Consider the following 27,866-nt stretch of genomic DNA (forward strand, 5'->3'; position numbering starts at 1 on the left):
AAACCAATCCTGAAGGGAAACAGAAAGGATTATAGAAGGTAGAGATAACATGTTGAAACAAAATTTCTTTATATAGGTGTTTAATTTTCTTAAATCCAAAGTAGGGCAAAGGCCCCCTGCCTTTTTTGAAATTAGGAAAACACAAGTAAACAATCTCTTCCTCTCTGATCTGGTAATACCACTTCTACTTCACCTAACTCCACTAGAGATTAGATCTCTGCTCTTACCAAATCAAGGTGAGCATGATCCTTGACCAAGAATAACAGAAGTCAGTTGTTGGAGGGGTAGGGAACTAACACTCCATACCTCGGGGGAGGGCCCTGTAGCCCCCATATTCCTCATCTATATATAACTGTGATATTTCATATAAAGCATACGTTGTGAGGTATCACGGGAAAGATTATGATCTGTTGGAACACATTGTTCCATCTAAATATGTACATCATTAATACATATGAAGTTATGAGAATGTGTTGTATGGCTGTCACTAAAATATGCTGTGATGTGGGGAATCATCCAGATATTCGATCCCCTGAGACAAGGGCAAAGGAAATAACCAACGCCCGGGTGGATGTCAAACAACCATCAACAGCCACTGTCCTGCAAAGGAATTACAATTCAATGACTCAGGTGTGCAAGGCCACACTAGAGGAATTGCTCAACCTTCCCTGGTGACTCAGCAATGCCCATCAGACATGCTTGGACTTGTATTCTCCAAGCATAAGGATTTGGCTACACTTGCGAGTTAGAGGCCTAGCTCACTACCCGTCCACACTGGCAAGGCACGTAGAGCTCTCTGACTCCACGCCTAGAGAGCTCCTGGTAGTTCACCTCGGCGAGAAGATTAACGCTTGTTGCGCCTTGGCTGAAACTCCTCGGTATCAGTGTGACAAGGTGTTGCATTACTGTGCTCTGATCAGCCTCCGGAAACGTCCCATAATCCCCTTAAGTCAAGCGGCCACTCTTCTCATTGTTCTGAACTTGCTGCAGGAATGCGGAAATGCCCTTTGAAAGCTCTGTTTATGACAGCTGGTTGCTTATTTGCTCCGGGACAAAGCAACCATTGCTGTGGAATGGGGTGGCGGTGGGGGGTGCGTGTGTATGTGTAAGAGAGAGGCGGGGGGAGGGGGTCTGCTGCTGTCTGAATTTACAAGACAGCATGCAGACATGCTTTCAGCCCCCCAAAAACCCACTCTCCCCCCACATACACAACACACTCCCTGTCACTCCACTCCATTCCACCCCACCCCCATTTGAAAAGCAATTTGCCGTCACTTGCATGCTGGGATAGCTGCCCATAATGCACCCCTCCCAATGCCGCTGCGGGTGCCGCAAATGTGGCCACGCCAGTGGGCTCGAAGCTGTCAGTGTGGACAGACTGCAGGGCGTTCCCTATGGCGCTCTCCGAAGGCTGGTTTAACTCAAAGCGCTCTACATCTGCAAGCGTAGCCATGCCCTCAGAGTATAAAACAGAACAGAGTGGCCCCATGCTTTTCCTTTTCTCCTTCCTCCCACCCCCACCCAGACTGCAAGCAACAAGAATGCTCAGAAGACTGAAGACTCCAACAGAGGAAACTGGCCCAGGTTTATGAGACAAACCTGTATATTAAGGACTGTAAGATCCAGTGGGGGTGAAAACATTGCTTGATCTAAATACTGTCTAGTGTGATAATGGTTAAGGTTTAGACTGTGTGTTTATATTTTCTTTTCTTTTGGTAACCACTGACATTTTGCTTATCACTTATAATCACTTAAAAAACTATCTTTTGTAATCAACAAACTTGCTTTAGTGTTTATCTTTACCAGCAAATTTTCCTGAACTGTTGGGCAAATCTGCTCAGGTTTACAAAGGCTTGTGTATATCCACTTTCCACTGATGAAGCGGTGAACCAATTAATAAACTTGCATTGCTCAAGAAAGGTCTTGAGCAGTGCAAGACAGTATATTCTTGAGGTACAGTGCTGTGAGCTGGGGGGATTCGGCTGGTGTCTTTCTCTGTGTGATTCATGAGTGGCTCTGGGAGCATTCGTGCAATCTAGCTGGGTGTGGGGCTCCACATGCTGTTGTGCTAAGTGATAACAGCACCTGGAGGGGTTTGCTGCTTATCACTAGCAGAGCATTGTGAGAGACAGCCTAGGCTGGACATATAAGGGGGCACAGTGGTCTCACAGGCCTAGGCTGCACCCCCAAGGATGCCGGCACAGGAACATCTTGAACTGAATAGTATACCTGCATGCAATAACTTCCAGGATCCACCTAGCTGATGTTATTAATTCCAATTTGTGGTAAAATTCGCACAAGTGATTCCCAAACTGAGGGTAAACAATGTCCAACTGGGCTGGTTTGTAACTCTAAAGCCTTATGTTACATCTGAGGCCTTGTAGGAATCACAGATGATGAAGTTGTGGCATTCTTCCCCTTATTATGAGGCTTACAAGACTTCTTCCTCTGCTGTTGATGTTGAGAGGCATGAGACTGAGGCTAAGGATAATAATTCCTCCTCTGTTATCAGTGAAGAATCGACATAGAAGACATATATTGTCTTTAATATCTAAAATTAGAAGCTAGATATGATCTCTTATTCATTGTAAAGAAGCCCACAATTCTAGTTGTAGATATCACATTTTTCATCTTTTCTAGCATTTCATCTATCTGTACACTAAATAGGACGTTTCAAAAGGAAGGTCTTCAATCCTCATTTTCATCTCATGAGGCAGGCCTACTGATTTGAGCCATGCATGCCTTCTTAAAATGATAGCTGAAGCTACTGCTCTAGTCAAAGCATCTGAAAAGTCAAATACTGCTCTCCATTTGTATTTAGCAACATTCTAGCCTTCCGTGAGTAGAGCATTTGCTAATCTCTTAAACTCCTCATGTAAAGTATGATGAACAACACTTTCCCCCACAGAGGGTACTGGTATCTTGCCATGACAGACTCATAATTTGAAATATGCATGGCTACAGTGGTAGAAGAACCACTACCATTATCTTTGAAAACTCGTGGCGAACCGGGGAAGTCCCGGATGACTGGAAAAAGGCTAATGTAGTGCCAATCTTTAAAAAAGGGAAGGAGGAGGATCCTGGGAACTACAGGCCAGTCAGCCTCACTTCAGTCCCTGGAAAAATCATGGAGCAGGTCCTCAAAGAATCAATCCTGAAGCACTTGCATGAGAGGAAAGTGATCAGGAACAGCCAGCATGGATTCACCAAGGGAAGGTCATGCCTGACTAATCTAATCGCCTTTTATGATGAGATTACTGGTTCTGTGGATGAAGGGAAAGCAGTGGATGTATTGTTTCTTGACTTTAGCAAAGCTTTTGACACGGTCTCCCACAGTATTCTTGTCAGCAAGTTAAGGAAGTATGGGCTGGATGAATGCACTACAAGGTGGGTAGAAAGCTGGCTAGATTGTCGGGCTCAACGGGTAGTGATCAATGGCTCCATATCTAGTTGGCAGCCGGTATCAAGTGGAGTACCCCAAGGGTCGGTCCTGGGGCCGGTTTTGTTCAATATCTTCATAAATGATCTGGAGGATGGTGTGGATTGCACTCTCAGCAAATTTGCGGATGATACTAAACTGGGAGGAGTGGTAGATACGCTGGAGGGGAGGGATAGGATACAGAAAGACCTAGACAAATTGGAGGATTGGGCCAAAAGAAATCTGATGAGGTTCAATAAGGATAAGTGCAGGGTCCTGCACTTAAGACGGAAGAACCCAATGCACAGCTACAGACTAGGGACCGAATGGCTAGGCAGCAGTTCTGCGGAAAAGGACCTAGGGGTGACAGTGGACGAGAAGCTGGATATGACTCAGCAGTGTGCCCTTGTTGCCAAGAAGGCCAATGGCATTTTGGGATGTATAAGTAGGGGCATAGCGAGCAGATCGAGGGACGTGATCGTTCCCCTCTATTCGACATTGGTGAGGCCTCATCTGGAGTACTGTGTCCAGTTTTGGGCCCCACACTTCAAGAAGGATGTGGATAAATTGGAGAGAGTCCAGCGAAGGGCAACAAAAATGATTAGGGGTCTGGAACACATGAGTTATGAGGAGAGGCTGAGGGAGCTGGGATTGTTTAGCCTGCAGAAGAGAAGAATGAGGGGGGATTTGATAGCTGCTTTCAACTACCTGAAAGGGGGTTCCAAAGAGGATGGCTCTAGACTGTTCTCAATGGTATCAGATGACAGAACGAGGAGTAATGGTCTCAAGTTGCAGTGGGGGAGGTTTAGATTGGATATTAGGAAAAACTTTTTCACTAAGAGGGTGGTGAAACACTGGAATGCGTTACCTAGGGAGGTGGTAGAATCTCCTTCCTTAGAGGTTTTTAAGGTCAGGCTTGACAAAGCCCTGGCTGGGATGATTTAACTGGGAATTGGTCCTGCTTTGAGCAGGGGGTTGGACTAGATGACCTTCTGGGGTCCCTTCCAACCCTGATATTCTATGATTCTATGAACTTTTCCTGCCAGTGACATCTAGTCTTTTCCCTTCATCAGATGGGGTGGACTGTAGTTGAGCACTGTTAAATCTCCGCAAAGCCACTTCTACACCCAATGAATTGGGAGTCAGGTAGGTGTGGAACATGGCCAAACTGTCCTAAGGTAATTGGGACAACTTGTCAGCCTTCTTTGATAAAGGTGGAAGATGGAGGATCGTTCCAGATGGTCTTTGCTGGTGGGCACAGCCCTTCCAATAAGGAAAGTGTAACTTTGGTCTAGTTGAGATGTCCCCTAACTGGGGTGAGCCTCCCTATACAGGTGCAGAGGAACATTCAAGGGGGGCCTGGTGGGGCCTAGGCCAGCCCCAACAGGGGGCGGAGAGGGAGCACCGGCCAGCCCCACTCCACACCCAACTCTGCTCTGGCCCTGCCCCCAGCCTCAGCCCCTGACCGTGGCACTGTGCCCAGTCCCATCCCCAGCCTCTGCTTCCTCACCATGGCCTGGCCCCACACCCGGCCTCAGCTCCTGGATGTGGCTCTGGTTTCCAGCCCCAGCCTTGGCCCCCTTACCCAGTCTGCATCCCCCAACGCCCCAGCAGCCGCAGCTCCAGTTCCAGGGGGGTGGGGGTGGGCATGGGCACAGACAGAGGTAAGGGGGTGTGTGACCCTGAAAATTTTGGGGACCACTGGTCTAGTAGCTGCTCCCAGTATATCAAAAATGGGATGGTGTGATTCCTCAATTGAAAATTAGGGAATATCCAATGTATTCGCCATAGACTCCACTAACTCATGGAATGGCATCACATCTTCTCAAGATGACAAGGCTAACTTGTCCCCTACATTCTGGGGATGTCATTCCTCCAGAGTCTGGATCTGACTCCCTGAACTCCATTAATTCTTCCTCTTCTGATAAAAATTCCCACCCTGCTGTAGGAGATTTAGCAGGACTTCTAGGTTCTTTTGTATCCAGTAATTGTACATCCTGTCTGAACTGAATCAGAGAAAACCTATTCCCATACATAGGGAATAAGAAGGTAAGGTGCCAGAAAAAAAACAGTGTAGCCATCAAACCCAAGGTGTTATTTGCCAGTCAGGCCAGAAACCCATATTTGGATCCGATTTATTTTTATATATATATAAAAATCTATATATAAATCTTTTATATTATATATATATATATATATATATATAAATCTTTTCCCAAACAGATCTGAGGTATAAGGGTATCTTTGTTCATAATACCTCTAATCAGAGGAAGAATATGGATCGCAAAACGGTTCTGCAAAAGGTAATTCTTGGTTCAGACAGAACTGGAGACAGTAATACCCTTGCTGAACAAAGGAAATTGGAGAAAAATTCCTCCCCAGAGAATTCAAAGACGTTTTACGTGGTGGCAGGAGAGGAGAAATTCTGAATTCCTCGACATGCTCTCTCCTTGCTGGAGAAAAACATATCTGAGTCTGTCATCACACAAGCTCTTCTTGTTCCATCAATATAGCTGACTTGATCTCTGCCCGAACAGAGGATGGAGCCAATCTGTGTACCTGTGCAACTCTCTGCTGTGGTGCCACACTATTACCAGCCTCTGGTGCCTCAGTACTCCCTCATTTCACCAGTTTCTCAAGCCTAAATTTTGGAATCGGCTTATCTGGATCTGAGTGTGTCATATCTAAGAAAGAATGTCTCCTCACCTTTCCATGAAGGTAGATATCACTTCTCAGCTCCTCAAACATATATTGTTTAGAAGGGCTTTCTCCTGCAGATTGGCTCTTCTAAAAGAGGTGAACATCACTGAGGACTGAAAACTCATACGTCTCTGGCCAGTCAAGTCTTTATTAAAAGGACTGGCACTAAACATAGAAGGCTGACACCTTCAAAGGGTTTCTTTTTCTGATCTTTAACTCTGGGTTTTTCAGCATTAGTGGTTGAGTGGCAGACTCATCCAGTGCCAGTGCAGATCTGTGGGCTCTTCTGGAACCATATCCTTTCCTGGTTCCAGATGGTTTTGACGACTGGTCCTTGTAACAGAATTGCTTGAAGCCTATTCTGTCTGTCTTTGCTCTTGTTGTAAAAGTAGAGCTTATTGAACACTTGGAAGGCAACGGTCCTTTCCCTAAACGTGCCAGGCATCTAGCATGCATATCCAACGCAGGGAATGCACTGGACAAGAAACGTCTTTTGGAAAAGGGTTTCTTCTTTAGTTCCATCCAAGTAACTAACTATATTACCAATCACTAAAACAGTAACTAACAACATTTAAATACTTACCAACTAAGATCTAATTCTAATCACGCACCCACAAGCTCCACACAAACTGTTCACCTGGTTCCAGTTAGAAGGAACTGAGGCAGCTGGAGCACCATGCCCCTTTTATATCCTCACCTTGGAACTCTTCACTTTCATTGCAGGGAGGAGGGGCATGAATGCTCCAACAGCTACTGCTAGCTAGAATTCTACCTTTCAGGCTCCACCAGTTGGAGCATCCCATGAGTGGGAATATGCAGAGGACACTCAAAGGAGAATGGGTGTTTACAGTTTCCTTACACAGGTATTAAGACAGTGATACTGCTCTCTTTCTGCCACTGTGCCCAGATGTATCTGGTTTGCTTATTACTGCTGAGATGCACTAGTCTCAATGGTTTTTCCAAGTGTAACCCCCCAAATCCTTTTCCTTTTTGAAGAGTTGGATGACAATTGTTTCCTATATTACATACATCCTGATTTGTCGTCTTTGCTTTACTACTCTCACCCAAATTCCTTGAGGAGTGTATGTGTGATTGAAGTAGGAGAGAAAAAAGCTTATTTTATTTTAAAGGGAAGAAAAGCTATTCTGGTTTCTCTCACACAAAAAATAAACCCTAATGAGAACAGAATCAGTTTCATTTGCAGTAGTATCTTTCCTACTCAAAGTATCTCTCCTACTCAAAGTATCTCAACATGCTTTAAAAACAATAGGTTATACCAGGGTAACATCCCTCAAGCCAAAGCAGGGATACACAATGTCCAAGGACAGTTTGACATAACCAGCTTATTTTCATAGTAAACTGTTTGCATTTACACACACATTACACATATGTAAAAATAGAAACATTTCATGTTTCAGACCAATCAAGCCTTGCATTTCTGTCTTTATTACATGTTGCATTCCACCTGGCATCCAAGATACATCCAAGGCACAGCTGTTCACAGCTTTATCATCAATTTAGCTAAGAAGATCTTGAATGACTTAGCAAGTTAGCGTCAGGAAAATGCAGACGTAATAATGAAACATGAAAACCCACAAATGTGTTTATCATTATGACCCTTTCATCCGCCAGTGCCAAAAATATACTGCATTGTTGCTCTAAAATTTATCTACTGCATAAGTGTTTATCTTCTGGGTTTGTTTTTGTTCACAGATGTCTTATAAATAGGAAGAAAACATCTGACTTATTTTGTTTTTGCTGGCTCAAGACTTCATCTCTGCTATACAATGTGTAAGTTACACTTCTACCTTTGATGCCGGAGAATTCACCGTCAAAACAGGCCAAGGTAGAAATATAAATATTTCAAATTTGAATTAAAAAACAAACAATCAAACAAAAACACCTAGTCAAAGCTCTAGAACCTTGACAACCTAGGCATTTATACCCTGTGGGATTAGGTGCCTCCTGGGGAGGGTTGTTCTACATAGAGACTTCTCTCTGGACCATGCCTAGGTACCAAATACAGCCTTTTGGTCTCCCTTCTCTTGCTCATGGCTCGACAGCCTCAGCTTCTTCTCACTGCTGTCAGTGCACACACACTCCCACCCCTATTCCAGCCTTTACCTCTCCTTTTAGTCAGTGCTTTCTCATGCCTCAGTGTTACCACTCCAGCTCATCTGGCTCCACAAGCTCCCCTTTGCTCAGTATCTGGTCCCAACTTCTTCCAGGCCTTTGCTCATGCCACCAATGACACTCAATCCTCTGTCGTTCCCATGTCAGGGGTCTCCATATGTGCAGGTCTCACTTCATCTGGACTCTTAGTCCCTACTGCCCCATTCACTTATTGAGAGAGAAATAAGGGGTGTCCTCTTCCATCCAGTGAAACCGATGGGTATATTTCAGGCCAACAATGAAAATCACATTTTTGTTAGGAAACTTTGGACACTAAAATATAGTTCAAATATTGCTTGCAGAGGTTGTGAACTTGACTGTCTGTTTCCTGTCTGATGGGATAGATTTGACATCTTTTTGATTTGGGGTTTTGGAGAGGGCTAAGTGCGTGCATCCCAGAATGCTGAAAGGGTAGGGGGTTTTAGGTAGTATGCTGTCAGAGTTCCTTCTGAATAATTAATATTTGATGGGGCTTTTATTTACTGTAATATTAATTATCAAGGTTCTAGAGCTTTGACTAGGTGTCTTTTTTTTTTTAATTCAAATTTGAAATATTTATATTTCTACCTTGGCCTGTTGTGACAGTGAATTCTCCGGCATCAAAGGTAGAAGTGTAACTTACACATTGTGTAGCAGAGATGAAGTCCTGAGCCAGCAAAAACAAAACAAGTCAGATATTTTCTTCCTATTTATAAGACATCTGTGAACAAAAACAAACCCAGAAGGATAAATACTTATGCAGTAGATAAATTTTAGAGCAACAATGCAGTACATTTTTGGCACTGGCAGATGAAAGGGTCACCCCCTCCTGCACCTCAACCCCAATTTCGTGAGCATTCATGGCCCGCTATACAATTTCCATACCCAGATGTGGCCCTCGAGCCAAAAAGTTTGCCCACCCCTGCTTTAAATTGACTTCAATAGACTTTGGATCAAGCCCATAAAGTAACAGCTGCATTTCTATGAACAAATCCTATTCCCAAGAAAATTACTGCCTATTTATTTAGTGAATCCAGCTCCTCCCTCTTCTACTCTCCAGCCCTTGTCTTAGCTTTGCCAGAGTTAGTCTGACCAGGATAACTCTCCTTTCCAGGACCCTCAAGACTGTAGTCCTTATTAGGAAGAATTCCTTTCTTCAGATGAAGAATCAGCAAGATCAGATTAGAAAGGGAAGGACCACCTCCTTACTACCACACAAGAGAGTCTCTCCATCAGAGGAGCATGGGTTTTTCTCCAATTTCTAAAAGAAGGCTCCAAAGCTTAAAGAAGTTTCAAAAAGTTTAAATTTCAGTTTCATAATTTCTTCTTTTTTATTCAAATCAAGAGATTTCCCTACTTTCTGCCCTAAATCCTGACATTTGAGAAGTGGCAGAGTGTACAGCAATTAAGATTTTACACTAATGAGTCTTTTAAGTTGAAATGCCTTCTATTAGAGGTTCCATAAATGGAGTTGTATATGTCCAAAACCACCTTGATGGATTAAAAAATTAGTTCAGGGAGCTTTGAGAATATTATTTGTATTGCAGTAAGTGCCTGGAGACTCCAGCCAACACCACGGTCCCACTGTGGTAGGTGCTGTACACAAAAATAGGAAGAGCTAGTTCTTGCTCCAAAGAGCTTAAAATCTGAGATGATGAGAAAAAGAGTTGGAGAAATGATGTATTATCCCCATTTTATAGATTGGAAACTGAGGTAGAGAGAGATTGAATGACTTGCCCAAGGTTACATAAGTCTGTCAGAGTTGGGTACTGAAACCAGATCTCCTGAGTTCTACCTCAGTGCCTTAACCAACAAATTTATCCTTCCTCCTTTACACGATTTCCAATATCCCAGTGCAAATATGTACTCCTCTTGAGAAACAGCCATCTCGCCGGAAGAGAAAGCTGAAGTTGCCACCAGAAAGCTCTGCAGGACAGTAGTGTGGTCTTCCTTACACTCTTTCATGAAGCACTGTAGATTGATTCTGCTGCAGTTTCCACGGTAAACATCTGATGAAGTGAGCTGTAGCTCACGAAAGCTCATGCTCAAATAAATTGGTTAGTCTCTAAGGTGCCACAAGTACTCCTTTTCTTTTTGCGAATACAGACCAACACGGCTGTTCCTCTGAAACCTGTTCTACTCATGTTGCTTTAGGTATCAGAGTGCTGAGGCAATTGTAGCAGTTTCAGTCATACAGTTCATTGTGTCTCCCATCCATTCGATATGTTATTTACCTAACCTTCTGTGACTGCTGTTCAGTTTTTATCCATTTTGAGCAGGAGTAGAAGGGTGCAGAAACATGAACTTTACCTGACTGGATGTCTGCACGCTTTCACTCCAGTTTGGAATGAAACACACAAAGATAATGCTGCCCTTCGCCTTAAAAAAAGAGATAGCAGGAGAAACCCTAAAGTGAAGAATAGTAGGCATCCTGATTTGTCTACAGCTCTCAACCTATTTACCATTGTGGGCCACATACGCAGCTCTCTCTGTGTTATGTGGACCCATTCACACAATATATATGCTACCTGTATGGCCCTAAGGATGTCACGTGGGCCGCAGCTGTGTGCTGATTGGGCCATAAGCGGCCCGTGGGACCACTGGTCTAGAGAGGAAAGCTCTCTAATCTTTACTAGATAAATGTTCGAGTTCAGTTTACTAACTGAAAAGTTTCTTAACTCTGAACATATATTAAAAGTTTTAAAAAGTATATCGGAACAAGTAGCACAGTAAAGCTTTGGAAATGACAGAAGTTCAAGGCAGGACAGAAGACTCCAAACAATCCTTCAAATGGTTTGACTTCTAATGCCAACAATCAGTGGCTCAGGGGAACATATGCCCCTCTGTTTTAGATTGTAGTTTCTGTACAAAGATTTACCATTATCAGATAAAATCCCTATTTTAAGTAAACCTGCCTTTGTATCTCAATGCAGTGGAGTCACTAAATAAATAGGTAGTAATTTTCTTGGGAATAGGATTTGTTCATAGAAATGCAGCTATTACTTTATGGGCTTGATCCAAAGTCTATTGAAGTCAATTTAAGGAAGGGGTGGGCAAACTTTTTGGCCCGAGGGCCACATCTGGGTATGGAAATTGTATGGCGGGCCATGAATGCTCACGGAATTGGGGTTGGGGTACAGGAGGGGGTGAGGGCTCTGGCTGGAGGTGTGGGCTCTGGGGTGGGGCAGGGGATGGGGATGTGGGATTTGGGGTGTAGGAGGGTGCTCCAGGCTGGGACTGAGGGGTTCGGAGGGTGGGAGGGGGATCAGGGTTGGGGGCTGTGGGCTCTGTGGGGGAGCCAGAAATGAGGAGTTCAGGGCGCAGGTGGGGGCTCTGGACTGGGGCAGGACGGGTGAGGGCTTCAGATGGGAGTGCAGGCGGGTGCTCCGGGCTGGGACTGAGGTGTTCGGAGGGTGGGAGGGGGATCAGGGAGCAGTCTCTGGGTGGCGCTTACCTTAAGCAGCTCCCGGAAGCAGCCCCCCTCCGGCTCCTACATGGCAGTGTGGCCAGGAGGCTCTGCACGCTGCCTTGTCCACAGGTGTCGCAGTTCCCTGCCAATGTGGACGGGGAAGTGCGTGGAGCCCCGTGGCTGCCCCTAAACATAGGAGTTGGAGGTGGGACATGCCACTGCTTCTGGGAGCTACGGCATGCGTGAGCAGAGCGGACCCAACCCCGCTCACTGCCAGGAGCACGGGAGCAGGCAAGCCCCAGACCCCGCTCCCCCCTCGAGGGCCGGATTAAATCAGCTGACAGGCCAGATGTGGCCCGCGGGCCAGAGTTTGCCCACCTCTGATTTAAAGACTTCACCTGGTTTCAGCAGACTCTGGATCAGGCCCTAGAAGAATTAGCATAGTATAAAGTACCCAAGAGGAAACTAAATACAGGTTTAGTCAAAATTTCACACCCACAGAACAGACTTCGAAGCTATGGTTCCCACATCCTTCACCCAAGTATGTTCTTTCATAGTTAGTACTTTCTATTAATACGTGGTTTAAAAAAAAAAAAAAAAAAAAGCTGCATGCCTCACCTACAATTCAGCTTTGAGCTATAAAGGGAACCATAACTCAGATCCCTAGCTTGTTTGTATGTAAAAATCAGTGGATAAAAGTGATTTTTTCAAAAATTTTAAAAAAATAAGTTTTTCTTTTTAAAAATAAACCTATTTAAAATTTAATTTAAATTATAACAACTATGTTAAGGCATAAATAAATATTTCATAGATTATATTAAGTTTAATTTCAACGATTTAAGTGGTACATGTTTTCTGCTAAAGTTTTCAAAGAAGTCAAACCACTGAATGGTGGACGTCACTAACTAAGCACCTAGACCAGAGTTTGTTGAAGTGCTAAACCAGCTTTTGACATCAGTAGCCTCTTCTGCAGGTGTAGTGACAACATTTTCTTCATTTCAGTTTACTCAGCTAATTCTGTTCAATGACTAATTCATTCAAAGTTAAGAAACTGACTGGCAGTTGAAAAAGCAGGGAAGCTTGAATATAAACTAGCTGTGAAAGATAAATCCCTACAGCTCTAAAATCTTGAGGGACATGGTGACCAGAAACAATCAGTTCGGTTCATATTAATTCAACTATCTAAAAAACTTCAGTTAGCTTATGAAAATACGTTTTTCATTTAAAACTATTTCTCTTAAGTAGCCAGCCTATTTAAGCTAGTTTTACGTAATTAATAAAAAAATCTGTTGTGTATTTTTATTGCATTTCCATCCAAACAGAGCTTGACACCAAGTCATGAGTAAATAAGAAATGCATCATTTACCATTTATTAACATAATAAAAAATGTAAAGATTAAGAATCTGAATAAATGTATGTTAAGCTATGTAAGCACTTAAATAAATACGTATATAGTGTGTCCTATTAGCAAAAAATACCAAATTTAGTGTAAAGGCTATATTTAGTTACAAGTCAACATATTTTAATAGTTAACTAATCAATGAGAATCAACCTTTTCTTTATGAAAGTACAACTGCAAAACAAGGTTCAAATCAATTATTTAAATCCATGTTTCCTGCTTGCTGACTTAAATCATGATTAAACGCAGTGATTTAATTTGCTTTGATTTAAAATCAATGCACCTTGTGTAAAATATCAAATAAAAACTGCATAGTTTTGAGGTCTTTTTCCCTTTTTTTTTTATTATAAGAATTCAGTGACTGTATGCTGAAATAACTATACTGAGAAGAAGTGTGTTGATCGCTAGATAGATTCACTCTATATGCACTAAGCATGACTGTATACTGCATTTGTACAGCATATATTCACTTTTTTTTGTAACTATTTCTCCACACTCCCCTCCAGCCCCCACAAACTTAGCAAAGCACGTATTCGTCATTGTGAACTACAGATTTACTAAGCTGGAACATTGTTGTTTACAATAAAGATAAATGTATGATTTTGTCAAACTGTTGAAAAAATAATCCATCTAAAACTTTAAAATAAAAAATAACATTGCAAGGATAATGAAAAATGTCTGTGCTCCTAAAAGAGTGGTTTTCAACCAGAGGCCCACAGACTGTCGAAGGGATCTGTGAAAGGTTGTCGTTACAGTGGTTTTCAGCCTGTGGTCTGCAGACCCCTGGGAGTCCAAAGACTATGTCTAAGATTTCCAAAGGGGTCCGCACTTCCATTTGAAATTTTTAGGCATCCACAAATAAAAAAGTTTGAAAAAAAACCCTGTCCTAAAACAAATACATTTTGACATTTATATAACTGATTAAAAGGGTTTTAAATCTCCTCCCCGCTCCTCAACATCATCATGAAGGCTTGAGGAAGCTCCTTATCCTTCTAACTGATTGTCTAGATGGTCAATTAGCACTCAGCCAGCCAAGCTGTAAACCTACAGCACACTAACCTCCAGGGCTGCCAACTGTCTAATCACACAAACCCAAACAGACATGCTGCCCCGCCCCTTCCCTGAGGCCCAGCCCCGCTCACTCCATTCCCCCCTCCCTCCAACACTCACTCTCCCCCACCCTCACTCACTTTCACCAGGCTAGGGCAGGCTGTTGTGTTGTGGGGGGCGGGTGCAGGCTCTGGGCTGGGGTTGAGGGACTCGGAGTATGGGAGGGGGCTCCGTGCTGAGCCTGGGGCAGAGGGTTTGGGTGCAGGAGGGGGCTCTGGGAAAGAGTTTGAGTGCAGAAAGGAGCTCAGGGCTGGGGCAGGGGGTTGGGGTGCTGGGGCGAGTGAGGGTTGAGGGTTCTGGGAGGGAGTTTGGATGTAAGAGGGGGCTCAGGGCTGGGGCAGGGGGTTGGGGCAAGGGAGGAGGTAAGGGGTGTGGGCTCCAGCTGGGCAGTGTTTACCTCAGGCAGCTCCTGGTCGGTGGTGCAGCGGGGCTAAGGCAGGCTCCCTGCCTGCCCTGGCCCCACTCCACTCCCAGAAGTGGCTGGCATGTCCCTGTGGGCCAGGGGTGGTGGAGCTCCGTGTACAGCCCCTGCCTGCAGGCACCGCTCCCGCAGCTCCCACTGGCTGCAGTTCCCGGCCAATAGGAGCTGTGGAGTCAGTGTTTGAGTTGTTGGCAGAGTGCAGAGTCCCTTGCCCCCCAGGGACGTGCCAGCCACTTCTGGGAGCAGCACAGAGCCAGGGCAGGTAGGGAGCCTGCCTTAGCCCCACTGCACTGCCAGACTTTTAGCCGCCTAAAATCTCCCGGTTTGGCTTCGGTAGCCTCCGTGAAATAGAGCCCGATTCCAGGAGACTCCGGAACCGTACTAACCTCCGAAGCACTCACTTGTCATGTGGATCCTGCTGCCGCACAGTAACACAGTGCACTTTGACTATACTTGTTTGAAACAGGAGAAAATCAAAGAACTCTATGGAACTCTATGGTGCATCCGATGAAGTGAGCTGTAGCTCACGAAAGCTTATGCTCAAATAAATTGGTTAGTCTCTAAGGTGCCACAAGTACTCCTTTTCTTTTTGCGAATACAGACTAACACGGCTGTTACTCTGAAACCTGTCTATGGAACTGTTAGTGAATGGCAGCAGGGTCCATGCAGCCACTTAGTGCATGGCAGATTAAATCAGGTGCAGAACGCCCCTGTTTGCTTTGCACTAAGTGACCATATAGACAAGCCCTGAAGCAGATAAATGAAGTGCTACTGAGTTTACTGCACGTCGGGCTTTCAAACAGGATCCTACAAGCAGAGGTCTTGTCTACTTTGCATGGACACTGAAAAATCTCATGGGACTTTGCACAAGTAAGGGTTTGCCTTGATGTTCTGGGTGAAATTTCTCCTTCCCCTACCACTCTTATACTAGATGACCCATTAGCTATTGCCCCCTACTCCAAAGGTGGTAGTATTTTAGTGATGCTACATGCAGATAGTTTTTAAAGTATTTGGGGATCTTTTTGAGATTACAAGCCTGTGACGGCAGCACTCACCTTGAGTGCCTCCTTGAGACTGGGTGTGGTACTGTAATCTTTTCCCTCCTCCTGCCCCCCCCCCCCGTAATGCATCCAATGAAGTGAGCTGTAGCTCACGAAAGGTTATGCTCAAATAAATCTGTTAGTCTCTAAGGTGCCACAAGTACTCCTTTTCTCTTCGTGAATACAGACTAACACGGCTGCTACTCTGAAACTTGACCTCACTAGGTGGGTCTTCAGTGGCTCAGTCCTCTGGCCAAGACACACAGTCAAAATGGATGAACCCCTTCCAGGGCAGGGAAAGTCAAACAAACTGTCTGCCCTCACCAGGGTCTTCAGCCCCATCGCTAGCCCTTTAGAAGCCAGAATGAAGGGTGGGATTTAAAGAATCTTGTCCCCTTCTTGGAACTTAGACCACTTTGCTAGTGGCCAGTGGGGGAACGCACAGTCACCCATTTCAACTTCCTTGCATACAGCAGCCATGTACTGCTTCCTTTAATTAGTTACTGCTGGATTCCCTGGGCCTCTTCCCTCCTGCTCCCTTTACCTTCACCTGTTACCTTAGGGTTAAACTTGTCATGTCCTCTCACTCCCAGCTCTAGTAAATGCAGCCAGTTGAGCTCCTTTGGCCAGAGAAGAGCACCCTTTCTTGACCCTCTGGTCCCAGCCAGGAACTGACCAGCTAAAGCCCTGCAGCTGCTTTTATCTGAGCCTGCTGGGCTCTGATTGGCTGCTTCTACAAGGCCTCTCTAGGCAGGCTGGGAGGACCCATCTCTGCTGCTCCTTCCTGTGGTGGGGTGTAGCAAGAACCCTGCCCCTCCAGCAGGGATCCACAAAAGGCCACGTACATCCCATCACAAAGTCCTACATAAAATCAAGTGATTATAAATTATGTTGCTAACATTAATAATAATGCTGCAATACTTACTGTATATTTTGATTAAACGAATAATCTGCATTCCCCATCAACTTATTTGTATTTCCTAGTATATAATATATAGGAGACAACTTTTTTCTTTTGTGGTGTGTTTTTTTTAAATCACAATCACTATCATTAATGCCCATTCTAAGACCTGAATTCATATAGCTGCTTATAGTTTGATGAACATGGAAAATCCTGAACAATTACAACTACAATGAAAATAGGCATTTTATAAACACATACCTATGATGGAATCCCTTCGGAAAACATCTCTATCAAAAATGTAAAATGACAGGTGACGAAAACTCCGAGGAATTTCACAGTAAAAGTCTTCTCCATAGAAGGGGCTGGGGAAATAAGAAGAGTTAGTATTGGTATCTCAAAGTAGCAAGTTTGTTTTTACTTCATACCCTGAATGTTGACTACACTTGCCTTTGTTAGGCTGCAACTGTGTGTATGCACTAAGCTACATCTCCAGGCACTATATCACTTTGATTTATTCCATTATATATTAAATGCCCATGAAACAAAATTTTCCAGTGCATGACAAGGAACAGATATTTATTATTTGTATTGCAATAGCACCTAATGGCTGTAATCAAGGACCAGTGCCCCATTTAGTAGGTACACAATGACAAGATGGTTCCTGCCACAAAGAGTTTGCAATCTAAGTACAGTAAAAGCTGTTTTATCTGGCATGTTGGAGGAATGGGGGGTGCCGATAATTGAAAAATGCCAGTTAACTAAGTGGGAGAGAGTCTGGGTGTGGGAGGGGGCTTGGGGCGCAGGAGGGGGTGCAGGTTCCGGGGGGGTGCTCACCTCGGACAGCGCCCCGCAAGCCGTGACCTGTCCCAGCTGCTCCTAGGCGAAGGCGTGGCAGGTGGCTCTGAACGCTGCCTCCACAAATTCCATTGGCCAGGAAAAATAGCCAATGGGAGCTGCAGGGGTGGCATCTGTGGGTAGAGGCAGTGCGTAGAGCCACCTGCCATGCTTCGGCCTAGAAGTGGACAGGACAGGTTGCCGCTTGTGGGGAGCCTCCAGAGATGAGCAGCCCCCGGATCCAGCACCCCGCACCCTTTCCTGTGCCCTAAGCCCCCTCCTGCACCCAAACTCCCTCGCTAAGCCAGCACTCCACACCCCCTCCCACGCCCCAATCCCCTGCCAGCCCCACACCAAACAGACTATAAACCGGACTTTCAATGAAGATCAGAAATGCTGGTTTATAGAGCTTTCTGGTTGGTGAAGTGCCAGATAAAACAGCTTTTACTGTATAAAACAAGAGGCAGACAGAAGAGTGAGCAAAAGTAACTGTGAGGAAGTTATAGACCATGTATTCTCCAATGCACATTAAATCAACTCTTTGAACTAATTAATTAATTTAAAATGAAAACCTCACATCCAACTCCTCCATTTTCTCCAAACAAAAATCTCAAATCCAAAACTGATTAAGACAATTGATAGTAACTAAGCCTTTGAGGTGGATTTGTGATGTTTATTATCTATTAATACTGAATATCCATTTCCACCTGATTATGATATACAGAAGAATGATCTAGCTAGATCAACAGAAAAACAAATTATCTTTCCTACATTTAGGTCAAATTCAACAATGGATAAAAATATCATTTTTAACATACAAATCTGTTTAGGGACGTAAATAGCTTCCCTTGAATCCTACTAGTTTAAACAGAGAAACACCTCAGACTTAATAGCAAACCTTTTTTTTTTTTCTATCCAATTATATGGTTAAGGAATTGTGTATAAGAACTACAAGCATCTATCAACATTATTTGTGCCGTGACAGTCTATCGTACTAACACAGATTTTTCACCCCGAGTCACTTAAACTCCATCCGCCCATTCAAATCTACTGAAGCATGAGTCATACTGACAGATGCAGCAAGCACTGCAGATGTAGACTTAAAAATAAATCACTAATTCTAATTAATAGGCTGAAAGCCAGTAGTTTTTCTGTTTAAACAGACCTCCCTTTTGTCCTGGCTGGGCACAAGACTGGGAGACGGATTCATTAAAGCTACAGTATAAAAAAAACCCTTCAACGGTATTCTGTTAAAAGATTTAATACTCATCTGAGTTATTAATAGTTCCTTACATTAACTTTCCATTTTTCTTGCATTTTATCAGCATATGTCATTCCCTTGGCTCTGTCAAGACACACATACATTGCTCCTATTATACACAGCAAAAGCATTTTAGGTCACTGCACACCTCTTTTGTTCACACTGCTGCCTAGAATGAAATAAATTTTTAATGGATTTCTATACTCTCTTAATAGACTTTTGGAGCTAGCCAGCAAGCCTTATTCATTATATAGCAAAACATGGTACTAAATGTCATTTTTAGTGAGAACATGACACAATGTATTAATTGTTAAAGTTATGCATTATTATTCAGAAAAAATAATTGTTAAAAATCTATTTATAATAATATATGCTACAATGTTGAGAAATGTGTCCAAGATTAACGAATGAAGCCCATAGTACAGACTCATAGAGCACTACTATCGTTACACATGGATCCCAAAGGCAGATTTCAGAAAACAAAAAATTACAGTACATCATTTGGTCCCTCTCCTGTCCAGTCTCCTCTGAACGTCAGCATCTGCTCCCATTTATTGTGTCTCAGACCCTGAGTATTTAAGAATTGTACTTGCATACACAGCTTCTAACTTCTAACTGCAAAAGGTGTTGACACAATTCTTGGTGGCTCTACTCTTGAGTTGGACAATATTTACTTGGTAATGCCTTAGTTTAAGCAACTTTATAGATGTTATATATTTACTTTACTCACAGATCTGGTACCTTCCAACAAAGTTTACAACATGTACTTGCTGCATTGGCACTTTTCCATGTTAACTATGATAGCATGCCTCGTCACTTTTGCCTGTTTTCCCTCTATGAAGAAACCTTCTTTGATCTTCAGGAGTGTGATATGGTTTTTACAGATACAAAGCTTGAAATTTTGCACTAGCACAAACTTTTCTACCAAACTGAGCATTATGAACAGCTCTCCTAGCAGAATGGTTCCTAAGTGGGACCATAAGTCCCTATACCTGTAAACACTTATGCAGTTGACTTCAGCAGGACTACTCATGTGCACAAAGTTAAGTATGTATGACAGAGTTCAATGCCTAAGCATTAAAGTATCTAAGTTTCTCTGGAGAAATTCTGCTTGCTTTTTCTAGATGTGCTAGTGAATCTATCCATAAAGTCTGTCCTTTCCTTCCCATAAAATACTGATACACATAATGGGCTGCGCCACAAAAAAAAAAAAAAAAAAAAGACACTGAAGAGATGATGCTTATTAACCTGTTGATTATATATCCATTTCTCCATTATAATTCCTAGATTACTGTGCCACCTGAAAGCCTGAAAGGTACAAATATGTCTTTTCCCATATTTATTGCACAGTCCTTAAACGCAGATTACCATTTGATACTTATAAAAATGTATTCAGGGACAGTAATTAGCCACCCCCCAACCCCACCAAACAGACCTCCAATTGGACCAGCCAAACCACCATCATTTGAAGCAGTCAAGAATAGAAAAGACAACAGAGGAAACAACATATGGATGTGCACTGAACATTTCTGGAGAGTGGCCTTGAGAAAAAAGTCTTTAAAAACCTGTTTACAATACATGATGTTGGAAAAGAGCATAATGAAAGGGAGAAATGCGAAGGAAATGCAGTTAGCTATATTATAACTGAATCCTGTATACACTACTGGACACGAGACTTACTTGCAGGAGTAGTCCCATTGAACTCATTCATGTGCCTCACAGTAAGCATTATTCTCATTAGTGTTTGCAGAATAGGGCCCTTATTTTATATTTTAGAAAACTCTGTTCAGTGCTTTCCTGGTTGTGGATTTTGAAGACAGTGTTTTACAATATCCTACTCCAACTCATTCAGATAGTGTATTTTTCCTATATTGTGCTTACTTTTAGAAATTAAAGGTGCATTTCTTAAACACTGCACGTATTTCCCAACTGATAATTAAGCAGCAAAACTTTAACTGCAAGAAAATGCACATTAAATCTAATCTGATTTTCCCCCTTCCCCTTGAGTGGTAGGGTGGCTTTGCAAAACAATATCTTCTTTCTGAAGGAATGAAAAGGAACTATACAACTGCTGTGTGCTTCCACTTAAATTGCAAGCTTATCCTTAATGTATCTCCTCAAACAGTGCCCACTTTGTCTAAAGCATGGACCTGAGGAGCAAGAGGTCACAGCAGTCAAACCCCATGATTTATTTCTCAAGCCAAACTGTCTTGAGCATCAGCCTCAGGGCTCGAGAAACCTCGTTCCAAAAAAACAAACTGCCTCCCCAAAACAAAAAAAGGCAATCCACCCTGTTTGCTGCACTAAATGCTTTTATTTGACAGAGAAATTAATAAAAGTCAGCAGCATCAAGTTACATAGCCCACCAAGAGACTGACAAATACTTCAAGAACAAATACCAGAATTATCCCAGCTAAAGATTCAGAGATCTGTCAGAATTTAATGAGTTCAACTTGAACTTCCAATTTAAAAAAAAATTCCCTGGTAGATTAGACCTACTCTCTCATTAGAAGATTTAATTTGGTGAAGAAAAGGGGGGAAGGGTGTAGTTTTTGAACATCGGAATAAGCATCAATATTTGCAAAAGGAAGCGTTTAAAGTATCAAAATAGCTTCTGATTCTTTTAAGTTTTGCAATGACAGCCAAGGGGATGGGGCTGTCGTAAACAGATTTGCAGCGACAGAAGCCATTGCATGCCCTCCTTTTTACCTGGCAGTCAGCATGAAATTAGCCTTCCTTAAAGTAGGTTTGAAAATGTTTACATTTCAGAAATCCTTTGGCACAGGATATTGATTTTAAAGTCCTTTAAATCGTTATTAATTTAACCTGCCTTGGGTTTTATTGTAAGGTGTCCCAGATACTTTGATAGACTGGTGTTCTATACATAGAAGAACAGAGCTTTTGAGTCCCTAGCCTCATAACTGCCACATCCAGCTGTTGACAGTAATTACTCCATAACTAAGGGTGAAGCGAATATCTCATAAGCAGATTCATTTTGAATACACCTCAGTTGTCGTCCCCCCCACCCCCATCTGATCTTCCTGATGTTTCATATGCCAATCTCAACTGTTGGAGAAACGTTGGAGCAGGAATCTTCACTGCACGATCTGGGCATGGAATGGGAGTCTGTGGGGAAGAGGAAGGGTAATTTTGAGGCAGGCAGGAGACTGGGGCAGGGGATGAAAGGGGGGAAATGACAGGAGACTGGAGGGCATGGAGAAAGACAAGGAAAGGCAGAGGCTGTAAACACTTAACTTTAAAAATGGGTAACATATTGTAGCTTTTAAATCCCAAGGTTTTTAATCATGAGAAAAGCTTCCCCTGTCCACCATCTTTTACTCCATATTCCACCCAGGTTTCATCATCTTCCCTTTCCCTCCCTCCCATAGACTTGCTAAAGCCCATGGGAGCGAAGCCCTTTGCTAGGCCTTATCAAGGCACAGCAGCACTCCTTTTCTGCAGCCCTTTTATGGCAACCTGATTCAGCAAGTGCTTTTCGGGCAATTACGCACGTGCTTAAGCACTTTCCTCAGTTGAGACTTAAACCAATGAGCAACAGCAAAGTCAAATAAAAACTTTTTAAAAAAAGTGCAGCGCGATTTTCCTTAAAAATTAACAGTTAACGCTGGAGAAATATTATTTTCCTCAAAAAACATCTGTTTTAGTGCCCAAATGTGAATTAGTCTGGAAATAGTAAAGGAATCCTTCCTGTCCTCTTCCAAATACTACTTCACTCACCCACATCCAACTCAATTTACAGAAAGATTTCCTATTCAAGATCCTATTTCTGATTATTACCTAGTCATTTTTTATATTTTGGCCTATCAGAGTAGCCAAGTGCCCAGTTTTTGACCGGAATGCCTGCTTGAGAAATGGCTGGCTCTGCACAGCTCCTGGAAGCGGCCGGCATGTCCCTCTGGCTCCTAGGCGCAGGGGTGGCCAGGGGGGCTTCATGCGCTGCCCCTGCCCATGGTGCCAGCTCCACAGCTCCCACTGGCCTGGAACCATGGCCAATGGGAGCTGCGGGGGCAGCGCCTGAGGACAGGGCAGTGTGTAGAGCCTTCTAGCTGCCCCTGCACTTAGGAGCCAGAGGGACATGTCACCACTTCCTGGGAGCTGCCTAAGGTAAGTGCTGCTTCGAGCCTGCACCCCCCCCGTACCCCAACTGTGTCTCAGCCCTGAGCCCCCTCCTGCACCCAGACTCCCTCCCAGAGCCCACACCCTTTCTGCACCTCCACCCCCTGGGCCTCAGGCCAGAGACCCCTTCCGCACCCTCCAACCAGAGCCCTCAACACCCCTGCACCCCAACCCCAGCCCCAGCCCAGAGCTTCTTCCTAACTCCAGCCCCTTGGCTCCACCCTCCAGCCCAGAGCCCCGTCCTGCACCCCAAACCCGTCATCCCCAGCCCCATCCCAGAGCCCGCACCCCCAGCCAGAGCCCTCCCCCTCCCACACCCCAATCCCCTACCCCAGCAAGTGAGTGAGGGTGGGGGAGAACGAGTGACAGAAGAAGGGGAGAGGGAGTGAGCAGCAGGCGGGGCAAGGGTGATTTGGGTTTTTTAAAAGATGCAGGATTTTGTAATTACTTTTCAGTGTTAGCTAGACAGAACCATGTTCAACCTTAACTGTAAAAAAAAGTTTTGTTTGAAAAATACCTATTAAAAATCATCACAATCAATGTAAATTGAAGGAACAAGAGTATACAGACTGAATCACATAGACTAGAACCACTTCTTCAGTTTCAGATAATATTGCAAAACCCAGCATTTATTTCTCAACACTTGGGTTTGCAAAAGCAGTCTTGTTCTCATTTTGGCACTGATAGTTCAGTGGATGAAGAGAGAGGTTGCAACATGAATAATAATGTAACTGCCCAAACCAAACCTCTTTGTATATAGATTTTTCTTCTCCTTTTAAACCTGCCTTTGTACTTGAAGTAAGGACCATTAACATGCTACAAAGAACTCTGCATCCTCTGACTATTCCAACTTGTTTAGAAAGACTGGATTCATCCTGCTGCATGAACTGAAGACCAGAGTTCACATCACAGTGTGAGTTGGAAGAAAAATAAATAGACTGAAGGAGTCTACGAAAGGGTACTTGCCTGTTCCTGAACAATTCAGCATTTGGCTTATAAAATGTGCACAAATACTCTGCAACATTTCGTTAAGAGAGTGACGAGAGGAAAAAAAGATTCTTCAGAATACTTACATAAGACAATCAACAAGGGAATTGGAAGAACTCAAATTCTGATAAAGTTTGTGGTTGCTGCTACTGTAGAACTATAAGTTGAGATTCTGTAGGAGTAGCCAAAAGAGGCAGACAAAGGGTGCAGGGAATCTAAAACATTTGCAAAATACACCCATACTAGATCTGAAACTCAGAGTTCTGGCAGAATATATACAACTGGAAGCATATGGTTACATAAGAAATACAACTAAAACAAACCCACACAACTTAAGCCATTGTGAAAGTACAGATCCTCTTCTAATATCCATCCACTGTACATAAGCCACTTTTTCTCATAAGTAATTGGGCTGAAGGACCTGATAGGGAGTGCTGTGTCATGTGTTCAAGCACATATATCCATCAACAGAATCAGAACATTATTACTGTGTTAACTACATTAGATCCAGGGTGGAGGGTGGGGAGATTTTAGCTACAGATATAGTCTCATTTGGTGTAAACTATTTTCTACGACCCCCCTCATTTTTTTCTTAAAACTTCCTCAGCCTGTTCTTTTACTGATTTTATTTTGTGTGTGTATCTGGTGCCGTTACAGTCTCACCCTGCCAGCTCTGAACCCTATCCACTGACTGACATGCCTACCAAACACCAAAAATTCTCCCTTACCCATTTCTAGGGACCTTGTGACTCTCTCATCCGTCAAATTTCCTCCCCTCCCCCACAAATAGAAATACCCTTGTCTCATGGCATATTCAGCCTTTATCTGTACCCCCCTGACAAAGTGGAACTCAAGTTATAGATGTGTTTACTTTGTAGGAATTTCTCAGGTTCTTAAAATAGTTACTCACATGGATAGCTTTCAATACTGATACGTATTCTCATTCATAAACCCCTCAGAGCCCTAATGTCCACCAGGCCTCCTCCCACTTCTGGCACTCTGTCCAGCTGTGTTACATGTCTTCCCCACAAAGTCTTGTGCACTCCCTGCCCCAATAATCTCTCATGAGCAGTCTGATTTTCCCCAAGCTCCACTCCCTGCAAGCTCCCTTACCACATTAAGCCTTTAAATGTTGATACACATCAATGATTAGATCCATCAATGTTGATACATATCAGTGTTTAAAAGCAAAATGTGGTAACTGAGTACAGGGCACGGTGGGGCCAGGCAGTGTGTCTAGAGGAGAGTACATTGAGGAGTGAGGCTGTTATGGGAACTGCAGTGGAGCAAACAGATAGGAGAGAAGCCGCTCTTAAAGTACTGCTTATGCCATTCGGTTCAAAGCCTCCTTCCCCGTGGCCTTTACGCTGGGCAGAGCTCCGTGTTTCACAAAGGCAGGTGGGCAGCACTGGAACATCTAAGGTGCTGATGTATCCAAGTAATTCTATCAGCTAATCTTGGCATATCCCCAAAGTAAGTGGAACAACTATGTATGTAAAATTTGAGAAGTGGCTTGTGTCCAACACATCCGAATGCGAGAGAGAAGTATGGAGTTTGTGGTGGTTTAGTTAGAGGAACACAAATAAATGTGAGGAAAACAAAGCAAAGTAAGTATTTTAAGACGATATCAGCAAACATTAAATATTTTATTAAAAATTAGGGCATCTATATAGTTGGTTAGCGCACAGCATGCCAGAGTCTAAACCTACCATGCATTAGCCTGTCACATGTTATCTGGCTGCGTGGGATACTGTTACCATACACTACAAGTTCCATACTGTGCTTTGACATACTGCTGCTCCAAACAGTGTGGACAAGCTTTCATACAGAACAGTAACTCTTTGCAAGACTGAATTTATCAAATTTAGTAACTAAGTTCAGTTGGCAAAGTGTGAAACAAAGGAACTTTATTCTTGTGTTAAATTCAAGTACCCTTAAACTATGGAGTTGCTACAGACTTCTCCTTAATATTGTGGTCTTGCCACTGTGAGGCTGTATCAGTATTTTCTGTTTTACAGGGTCAGTACCTCGGTGTGTCTCAGATTTTTCCAGAAGGGAGTTAAATTAAGATTGCAAGGGCAATGTCCACTCCAGTATTTTTGAACTTGAGTGTGCTTGACTTTGTAGCCTTTTAATCCTTTATGTATTTTCCTAATTTTGATGTTTTTTTAATAGTTTTGTTTGTTTAATGTTAATTAAGGTTGCTGTCATCAATAAAGTCTATTGTTTGTGAATATGTATTATACATTCACACAAATGCAAGTATTATGTGGTTGACACTTTACCTCCTCGCCAAAGTTTAGAGACAGTAGACTCAAGGCCCAGGTGGTTTATTTTCCCTTACATTCAGTTTTTGATCACTCTGTCCAAGGTGTGAAAAATTCCTGTCAAGTAGTAAAGAGCACTAAAGGATCATGGAGCCAAGATACCTGATCCACCTTACTGAAGCACACCAACCATTTAACTCTTCTTCACACAGCTCTACTTTTACTGGTACCATTGAAACACATTTAGAAATGTCACATTCCCTTTACCTAAGATTTGAGAAGCTGTCTTGATTTTTCTGTTGCAGCTGATACTGTCCTTTAAGCGAATGGAAACATCTGATGCAAGCAAAGGCAACATCAATCTTAAGGACAACAAAATTAAAAGTGCAGTCTCTATCCTGGCTCGGTGTGGAGGGGAGACCTAAGGGGGAGGGTGATGTTAGAGAGAGCCCAGCCTGCACTGGCTGCTACCCTGGAGCTTGACTCTCAGAAGTGGGGTTTCTGCCTTTGATGTTGCCCTGCTCCACTTGTTTAGAATTCAGCACTTCCAAAATGCACCATTTCTGCATTCTCTACGGACAGAATCCCTCTTCCCAGCACCCGCAGGGAACCAGCTACTGGGCAGGGTTGCAGCCTGCTACTTTGTGAAAAAGAGGGCAGCTAGATGCAGGAAGAAAATGAGACAGGGGTGAAGGCAATGGGGTCTGAGGCCCTCAACCCCAGCTTGCTACCTTTAGGTGACCCCCACCCACGAGCTTAATGCTCCTTTGGGGCTAGATCCAGCTCCTGCCACTGATGTGAGGGCCCTCGGCTGCCACACTGGGAGCAGCTCTGCGTGCTGAGAGTCTGGTGGTATTGGACAATTCCGGGGCAGGTCCCCGCAGCCTGAAGGCCTTGTGCGGAAGGAGCTCTAGGAGGAAAGGACCCACCAGCTAGGTTTGTCCCAGTCCTCTCTCCAGAGTTTCCCTGGGAAGCTTGAATTCCCCCCAGACCCTTACCCCCACCTTCTTGTTTAGTGACAAGGGGCGCATGCTAGGAAGGGGAGACCCAGTGGGATCACTCTCCCTGAGTCCCTTACCCTGCTCTGTTGATACGCAGCACCATCCCAAGCCCTCCAATCAGTCCCCTTTGGGGCTGGGCTGGGCCTCCAGCTCTGTGATCCTGCCTGGGAGCTGGCAGGGGTGGCATGATTGCATGGGAGCATTACAACAGCAGCCTTGGCCAGCCTGCACCCTCAAGCCCCCGGGCCAGTGGGGAGTGTAGACAGACCCCCACACGGTGTACCCCAACACCTCCACTCTGGCCTGAGGTCCTTCCCCAGTTGGGTTGGCTCCAGGAAGCTGGTCTAACAGAGCAGGTGTGCTGTTGCTGAAAGATCCAGCACACTTGTTCAGGTCAATGTGAAGATTGTGGACAGCCCCATAACCTCAGGGCACCAGACCTCCTCAGCCCCAGATGTGGCAGGGGTCTGATCTGGGGAAGAGGTGCATCCTTGACTCAGTGCCTGCGTGGCTCTGGCTGCCAAGGGGGCATAGGTGGGGGGTGCCTGCAGGAAGGAGGCAGGGAGTGACAGCTCTGGTGCATGAGGCTGGTCCTGGCTGGCTCCCCACTCTGGCCCACTGGCTATCATGGCATTCCACCAGTGTCACATGACATGACTATGTGTAGGCAGGGTCATCCTGCCCCACTCCCTTCCTGGCCCTGTCAGATGTAGGGCTTCACCAGTCAAGCTGGGCTGAGAGCTTTGAGGGTTGGGGGGGGGAGAAAGGGGGGCTGAGCCCCCTCTAGTCGTAGCCACCCTCTACCTAGGAGGTATCTCCACTCCTT

At 44.1% G+C, this 27,866-nt stretch overlaps 1 protein-coding gene across 2 annotated transcripts in view; it reads right to left on the reverse strand.

Moving 5' to 3' along the window:
- Positions 1-27,866, reverse strand: part of RASA3 (RAS p21 protein activator 3) — a 266,350-nt gene that overhangs the window by 102,474 nt on the left and 136,010 nt on the right. For both annotated transcript variants that reach the window (XM_048856255.2, XM_048856250.2), the window contains exon 3: positions 16,812-16,915. In XM_048856255.2, coding sequence (XP_048712212.1) covers positions 16,812-16,915 — 104 coding nt within the window. The remainder of the gene's footprint in view (positions 1-16,811; positions 16,916-27,866) is intronic.

The sequence above is a fragment of the Caretta caretta genome, chromosome 1, assembly GCF_965140235.1.
Source record: "Caretta caretta isolate rCarCar2 chromosome 1, rCarCar1.hap1, whole genome shotgun sequence".
Taxonomy (NCBI): domain Eukaryota; kingdom Metazoa; phylum Chordata; order Testudines; family Cheloniidae; genus Caretta; species Caretta caretta.